Raw genomic sequence first — 8,684 nt, 5'->3', positions numbered from 1 at the left:
AAGGAAGGAAGGAAGGAAGGAAGGAAGGAAGGAAGGAAGGAAGGAAGAAAGAAAATAAGGAAAAGAAAAGGAAGATTTAAAATGACAAGGTAGATATTACTAAATATTTTGCACTAATTCTGCCAATAAAATTATCTATTTTGAATTTCCAAATAGATGATGCCTAGAATAGACCTTTGACACTATTTATTAAACTAGATTACATTAAGGTAAAAAAAAACCCTAAGAACTCAGGGAAGGGACTTTAGTTATTACTTAATGATATTTCCTAGATTAGCAATCAGTCCTCTAAAACTGGAAAACAATATAGCCAAAACTAGGTATAGTTTATACTGTATAGACCAACATCTCCCAGAATATACCAAGATAAGGTCAAAATGGGTATGTGATTTACACATAAAGGGTAATACCATAAGCAAATTCGGAGAGCATGGAATAGTTTATCTGTCAGATCTACGAATAAAGGCAGAATTTAGGACTAAACAAGATATAGAGAGCATTTCAAAATGTAAAATAGATAGTTTTGATTACATTAAATTAAAAAGGTTTTGCACAAACAAAACCAATGCAACCAAGATTAGAAGGAAAGCAGAAAGCTGGGGAACAATTTTTACAGCAAACACTTCTGATAAAAGCCTCATTTCTCAAATATATAGAAAACTGAGTTAAATTTATAAGATAAGTCATTCCCCAATTGATAAATGGTCAAAGGATATGAACAGGCAGTTTTCAGATGAAGAAAATAAAGCTATCTATAGTCATGTAAAAAAATGCTTTAAATCACTATCAATTAGAGAAATGCAAATTAAGACATATGAACTGATGCTAAGTGAAGCATTTATGAGACAATTCCAAAAGACTCATGATGAAAAATGCCATCTGCCTCCAGAGAAAGAGCTATGGAGTCTGAATGCAGATTAAAGCATACTATTTTCACCTTTTTTTTTGTTTTGGGGGGTTTTTGTGGTTTTCCCCTTTCATTCTATTTCTTCTTTCACAACATGACTAATATGGAAATATGTTTAACATGATTGCACATGTATAACCTATATCAGATTGCTTGCTGTCTTGGAAAAGGGGGAGGAAAGGAAGAGAGAAAAATTTAGAACTCTAAATCTTATAAAAATGAATCCTGGAAACTATATTTACATGTAATTGGCAAAAAAATATTTACCAAAAAAATTAATTTGAATTTGAACAGACAGTTTTCAGAAGAAATCAAAGTTGTCTACAGCCATATGAAAAAAATGCTCTAAATCACTATTTATTAGAGAAATGAAAATTAAAACAACTCTGAGGTACCACCTTATGCCTATCAGATTGGCTAATATGACAAAAAAGGAAAATGATAAATGTTGGAGGGGATGAGGAAAAATTGGGACATTAATGCACTGTTGGGAGAGTTATGAACTGATCTAACCATTCTGGAAAGCAGTTTGAAACTATGCCCAAAGGGCTTACCACTGCTAGGTCTGTATCTCAAAGAGATCACAAAAAATGGAAAAGGACCTATTTATACAAAGATATTTATTTTGTGGTGGCAAAGAATTGGAAATCAAGGGGATGCTCATCAATTGGGGAATGCCTGAACAGCTGTGGTATATGACTGGGATGGAATATTATCATGCTATAAGAAATGACAGGCAGGATGATTTCAGTAAAATCTAGAAAAACTTACCTTAACTGATGCAAAATGAAGTGAGGACCAGAAGAACATTGTACACAGTAACAGCAATATTGTATGATGAAGAATTGTGAATGACTTAGCTATTCTCAGCAATACAATTATCCAAGATGATTCCAAAGGACTCATGATGAAGCATGCTATCCACCTCCAGAGAAAGAACTGATATTGTCTGAATACAGACTGAAGCATGCCATTTTTCACTTTCTCTATTTTTGTTCAAATATTCTTGTACAAAATTACTAATATGAAAATGTTTTACATGATTGCACATGTATAACCTATATCAGATTGCTTACTGTCTTGGGGGGGGAGGGAAGAGGAGGGATAGAATTTGCAACTCAAAACTTTAAAAAAAAACAAATGTTAAAAAATTTTAACGTGTAATGGGGGGGAATAAAATATTATTTTAAAAAATCAGTCCTCCAGAACCCCATTCTCACTTTAAAAAGAAACACCTTTGCTGCAAAGTCTCAATATGGCAAATCTTTTATAGGGCAACACTGAGAGTATCATGAAATACTAATGTAACATTACAATAATTAGCTTGCTTTAAGCCTAGAGGCAATATAATGGCCTCTTATGTCCACTGTATTCTGTCCTTGGCTGCTTTAGGTATTTTTTTATTAGATGAAGAATTGAGAATTACAATTGCTCTGAGCTCCCTGTTAGGAAAATCATTAATATTTTGGGAGTACAAATGAGCTCTTTGACATAATTTACATTCATATTTAACTCTAGCTAACCCCTATTACCTTTGTGATTGAGTCAAAAAACATTTTACTAGAAACATTTGTGTAAGAAAACAGAATCTACTACAGAATTTGTAAAGAGAGTAGACTTTTTCTTGGAACTTCCTTCAATCCTTGATGAGCTAGGAATAACTGGTGGCATCAGCCTAAATCTTCAACCCCTACATTGGGCTTATGGCCTTCCTCAATCTTTGCCTTCTTTACCATGGTTCAGTCCTATTTTTTTCTTTCTCCTTTCTCAAGTTTCCCTTATGCTATCGATCTTTTCTGACTCAGCTCTTGATGGGTCCACACCTTCCTATCTTTTGCCAGACTCTCAATGGTTTTTTTAAGGCTAAAATGAGCTAAAAGACTCATGATGGAAAATGCTATCCACCTCCAGAGAAAGAACTTTGGAGTCTGAATGCAGATTAAAGCATGCTATTTTCACTTTTTTTTTCTTTCTCATGGCTTTTCCCTTTTGTTCTGATTCTTCTTTCACAACATGCTAATGTAGAAATATGGTTAACATGACTGCATGTTTATAACCTATATCAGATTTCTTGCTGTCTTGGGGAGAGGGAAGGGAGAAAAATTTGGAACTCAAAATCTTATAAAAAAAATGAATGCTGAAAACTATCTTTACATGTAATTTGAAAAAAATAAAATACTCTTTACAAAAAAAGAGATAGAGCATTACTAGATGTAAATGGCCAAGTTTGATAGCATTAAATTTAAAAGGTTTTGAATAAACAAAATTAATGCAATCCAGATTAGAAAGAAAGCAGAAAAGCTGGGAAATTTTTTTTTTTAACAGCAGATGACTCTTAGGCCTCATTACTCGATAAAGAATTGAGTTAAATTTATAAAAATAAAAGTCAGTTTATTTTTATTTATAAAAAAGTCAGTTTTCAGATGAAGAAATGAAAGCTATCTATATTCATATAAAAACAATGTTCTAAATCACTATAGATTAGAGAAATGCAAATTAAAACAACTCTGAGCTACTACCTTACACCTATCAAATTGGTTAATACCACGGAAAAGGAAAACGATAAATGCCGGAGGTGATATGGGAAAATTGGGACACTAATACACTGTTGGTGGAGTTGTGAACTTATCAAACCATTCTTGAAAGCAATTTGAAACTATGCCCAAAAGGCTATAAAACTTTGCACACCCCTTGATCCAGCAATAACACTACTAGGTTTCTATCCCAAAGAGATTTTTTAAAAGGGGGGAATGGACTTATTTGTACAAACTATTTATAGCAGTTCTTTTCATGGCAAAGAACTGGAAATTAAGGAGATTCTCATCAATTGTGGAATGGCTAAACAAGTTGTGATATATGGTTGAGATAGAATATTGTGCTATAAGAAATGACAAGCAGGATGATTTCAGAAAAACCTGAAAAGACTTATGTGAACTAATACAAAGTAAAGTTAGCAGGACCAGGAGACCATTGTACATGGTAACAACAATATTGTATGATCAACTGTGAATGACTTAGCTATTCTCAGAAATACAATGATCCAAGACAATTCCACAGGACTATCTACCTCCAGAGAAAGAAGAGTGTGAAAGCAGATCAAAGCAATACTATGTTTCATTTTACTTTTTCACGGTTTGTTGTTGTTTTGTCTGTGTCTTCTGTCACCATTTGACTAATATGGAAATGTTTTACATGAATGTACATGTATAACCTATATCAAATTGCTTACCATCTTTGGAGGGGAGTGTTTGGGAGGGAAAAAATTTGAAACTCAAAATTTCAAAAAAATGAATGTTGAAAATTATCTTTACATGTAATTGGAAAGCAATTTTTTATTTAAAGAAAAGAGTAAGAGATGCCAAATGCAAGTTTAATTCATTTTGTGAATGTTTTCCCAGATGACCCCTCTCCCAGACTAACTTTTAGAAACTCTCATTTTAACTTGTCTCCTAGTCTCCCCACAGAGAAGTTATGGAAGTTGTTATGCCTTGGGGCACAAATAACTTCTGTCTCTAAGTAGGGAGATAACTCAATTCTCCCATTAAGGTATTTTTATTATTTAAATAGATAGGTAGAGAGGCAGGGTAGAGTAATATACAAGGAACTGATCTACAAACCAGAAACAGGTGGGTTCAAGTCCTTTCTCTGGCTCATACTGGCTGGTAGGACCACAGGCAAGTCAATTAACTTCTAGGCAACTAAGACTATAATTTGCAGAAGTGTGTTCAGATACAGTAAGTAAGGAGAATGCCTGACTGGGAATATATAATGCTCATGAAATCACAGATATGACTGAAAAAAAAAAAAAACAGCAAAATAACTGAAATCTCTTCCTTAGCATAGGGCTACTACAACAAAGTATTGCTCCAAATGTTGGTTTGGGAACCAATGAAGATGAGATATGGCCAGAGCTCGCCAGACTCTAAAGAACTGATATCCTAAAAAAAAAAAAGAACTGATATCCTGTATGAAGAATGATGAGAAGAAAGAAAAGAAACAAGCAATTAATTTATCAAGCCTACTATGGACCAGGGACTATGCTAGCACTTTAAAATATCTCATTTGATCCTTGCAACAACCATAAGAGGTAGGTGCTATGATTTTCCCAATTTTACAGCTGAGGAAACTGAGGCAAACAGATTAATTCACCTGCCAAGGGTCATATAACTAGTGAGTATCTGAGGTCACATTTGAATCCAAGTCTTTCTGACTCTGGATCTAGCAACACTCCATCCACTTTGACACCTAGTTGCCTTATGTGATATTGAGCATGATGGAATAATATACTATAATGACTTGAGACAAAAAAGTCTACTCACCTAATCTGTGCAGATGAAATTTTGGATCATTTTTCAAAAGAAGGGTTTTCTCTCAAAGAACAAGTTTCATGTCTGTTAATCTCCTGTTTTAGGTGGCAAGCCTTGAAGTCTAACCATATTCAACTCATCTTACATGGTATCACAGTATCATCAGACATAATACTCAAACTAAAACCAGCATTTAATTTATTAAACATTTACTATGTGCCAAGCATTGTTCTAAGCACTTTACAAATATTGCCTCATTGATCATTTATAAATACCTTATTTGATACTCAATAAAGATTGGAATATTTGGTGATGAAGATTGACAAAAGAAACATAATTTTTTTTAAAAACTGTCCTGAAATTTAAATTTTTTTCTTAGAATTGTGAAATACTGTAGAAATCAACTTGGCACATTTCTGTTAAGAAAAAAAAATTTGTTCTTCTCCTGAAGTTTCTTCACCTAGTATTTTGACATTATTGTTGTTTTTATGTACATCTTCTTACTATTTTTTCTATGTTCAGATCATAAAATTTTATAATAGAAAGGAACTTTAGACATCATCAGCCATTTAACCTTCCTATTTTACAGAAGAGGATACTGAAGCCCAGAATACTAAAGGGGCTTGCCAACATCACAGAGCTGATGTCAGAGTTGAGACTAGAATCAACGTCTCCTGCTGACCACTGATCTTTGTGAAACATGTGGCTTTTTTAGGGGAAAAAATATAAGCCTCCAAAATAGATCTCACACTACAGCTATTTATTACAAAGTAAGTCACAGTTACAAAGTTACAAAGTCATCTTCCTGACTCCAGGCCTAAGGCTATTTACTAAGCCACCTAGCTGTCCCTTGCATATAGGAGACATCAGTAAGAGGGAGAGAAGGGAGGAGATAGTACTACATTCAACCTTATCACTTCTTTTATAGATGAGGAAACTGAAGATTGAAGAAAACACTAAGTCAACATGAAGAGGTCTGGATCCTTCTAACCAAATATTCTTTGTCCTTATCAAAACCTATAATTCCCAAGAACCTGCCATAAAGTAAGAGGTATGGCTAACTTACAGCAAACCACCGAAATCCCTTTATTGCAAGTGCTTCATCCAGCGAAGAAGTGGACAAAACAGACCTGAAAAGATTGATTAAACACACATACCCCACACACCAGGATATCAAATAAACATTCAATCCAGATAATGGAACAGTGGGCACATCCCTCCCCCCTCCACAATTCTACCGGGATGCTTATAGCCCATTTACAACTCCATTTTGTCTTTAAAAGCTTTCCTTTGATATTCATTCTAACTTAATTTCACCTACAGAGTGGGAAATGGGGGACAAAGGGAGGATTTCACAGAGCCCAGGATCTCAGCCCCCAACCTCCCCTCCCCAGGCATTCTTTTTCCATTGGGGTTTCCGTTGATATTCACCTTAGTTTAATTTCCCCAATAAAAATAGAGATTACATACATTCTTTTGACTGATGAGGGGGGGGAGTTACCAAGAAATGGAAGCCATTGTTCTGGAAATGGGATGAGGAAAGAAGATATTTTTTTGGGGTGGGGGAGGAGAAATGCGGACTGTTAATCAAATAGAGGTAGAAGAAAAGACGGCAGCAGAATAAGATTGCTAACAAAGGCACACCTAAAAGTGGGCCCCAAATTGAAACGGACGCAAAGGGTTCTTTGTAAGTATGCAATGGTTGGTGGCCAGAGAATATTAAACATACTCCAAAGTTATAAAAATTGAAGATGTTTTGAGTTCATAAAAATAAGGTCTTTGGTTCTGTGCTATTTACAATAATTTTGTTTAACAATTTCATTTTATATGTAAAAGTATTCTTCTATTAGGTATATTCGTTTTGAGGACTCTAGGGATGCCTAACACAGGAACTTTTTGCCAGCTCAGTTTAATGTGATAGTATCAGGTGAGTTTAATCATCCACAAGATAAAATGGCAACTTTACTATTGGATTTTGGTATCAAGCCTGTACCTGTACAGATAGATGCCTGCCTTTCCCAAGTTTCTAGGACACAGAAGGAAATCTTCTTGAAAAATCCAGAGAAAGGAAAAACATACGCCAGTTTTCTTTTAGAGCATGAGTCGCTCTTTACTGGAGCCTGAAATTCAGCTCGGAAAAGGCGGAAGAAGCACTTTCTTCGAGCGGTGCACTAGCCAGGAAGAAAGGAGCTGTTATTTGTCTTCCAATCAATACGGGGAGGGAAAGAGGGGTGAGGGGAAAAGGGCTTTCAGAGGTTGTCACTGCTCTCAGCTTCCCTGGGCGTCTCCAGCGGCACTAAAAACAAGCCTAAATCTACTTAAGACCCAGACTTCAAAAGGAGTCTGTATTTGCCCAAAGAAGAAATGTGGCGATACCGGAGCAGAGGCACCATGTTTCTCCATTTACTCATTTAGCTCAATATCAGACCCACAAGCCAATAGGAAAGCGACGTAAACCCTAGCTCTCCACCCATATTGGACGGGGCATCCACGATTTCTACTCTCGCCTTCTTCCCCTGGGCTGGGCGTAAGCTTCCTTGTGGGGATGCTAAGTGGAACAGACAAGCGGTAGGTACCTCTGGTCCGCACGTAGCACCCCCTATAGTCCTCTCCTCCCTGTCCCCCTTGTCCCTACCTCTTCTAGGCTGTCTCCGCCCTGAGGACGGAATGAAGAACCTCAAAGATGCTGCAGAAAAGAACCTTTCTTTTACCTGTGATAGTGCCTTTTGAAAAACACGGGGCAGCCACGAAAAGGAGGATACTGAGCGGCAGAGGGAACCCACGAGCCCCCAGAGAGAAGCGCATAGTGCTGGTTAACGCACTGCAGAGTACCCTTAATTAGACCCGGGAGGCAGGCGAGGTTGCGCTCCACACTGCCGGTCCGGCTGGACTGGAGGGTGTCACTCGCTAAGGCCCCTGCACTCACGGAACGCACTGGTCAGCAGTTTGTCCAAGGAGGAAGTGTAGATGTGGGTGGGGAGAGGAGTAGCTTAGAGAAAAGCTAGGTGGGAGGGGCGCGGCTAACCTTTCCTCCTCCCCCAGAAACCCTGCCTTCCCACCCCCACTCCAACCCCCGGGACAGTCTTGAATAGTACATGGTGCCTCCATCTGTTATTCAGCCGGGCACCTCCAGCTGGTTTATCTCCACTGTGAAGTGGTTACCTACCCCACCTGAACATCCTTTCCCAACCTAAGGGCTTAAGAAAAACTAAACAAAATTGGCCTTACAGACCCCAATAAACTGTGACCTGGGAAGGTGCTGAAGCTGTTAAGCAGCTTGCACCCAATTATTTTAATTACGCACATAGGAAGAAGAAAAGGTAACTTTCTTTCTCCGCAAGTGTCTTCATTTTAGAGGCTTCTTTTTTCATTTACTGGCCTATATTTGCCTCAATATCTTCATTTCTCACATGAGGGGGCTTGGACTAAATGATCCCTAAGATCCCTTTCAGTTGTGACATTCTATGAGA

At 37.1% G+C, this 8,684-nt stretch overlaps 1 protein-coding gene across 3 annotated transcripts in view; it reads right to left on the bottom strand.

The window, feature by feature from the left end:
- Window positions 1–8,172, bottom strand: part of EMB (embigin) — a 46,866-nt gene extending 38,694 nt beyond the window's left edge. For all 3 annotated transcript variants that reach the window (XM_027863645.1, XM_027863644.1, XM_027863646.1), the window contains exon 1: window positions 7,926–8,172. In XM_027863645.1, the coding sequence (XP_027719446.1) occupies window positions 7,926–8,019 (94 nt within the window). In that variant the 5' untranslated portion in view covers window positions 8,020–8,172. The remainder of the gene's footprint in view (window positions 1–7,925) is intronic.
- Between the last annotated feature and the right edge of the window lie 512 nt (window positions 8,173–8,684).

This window comes from Vombatus ursinus, unplaced genomic scaffold (assembly GCF_900497805.2).
Source record: "Vombatus ursinus unplaced genomic scaffold, bare-nosed wombat genome assembly UNPS02014772.1, whole genome shotgun sequence".
Lineage (NCBI taxonomy): Eukaryota > Metazoa > Chordata > Mammalia > Diprotodontia > Vombatidae > Vombatus > Vombatus ursinus.
This window is presented reverse-complemented; position numbering and strand designations above follow the sequence as displayed.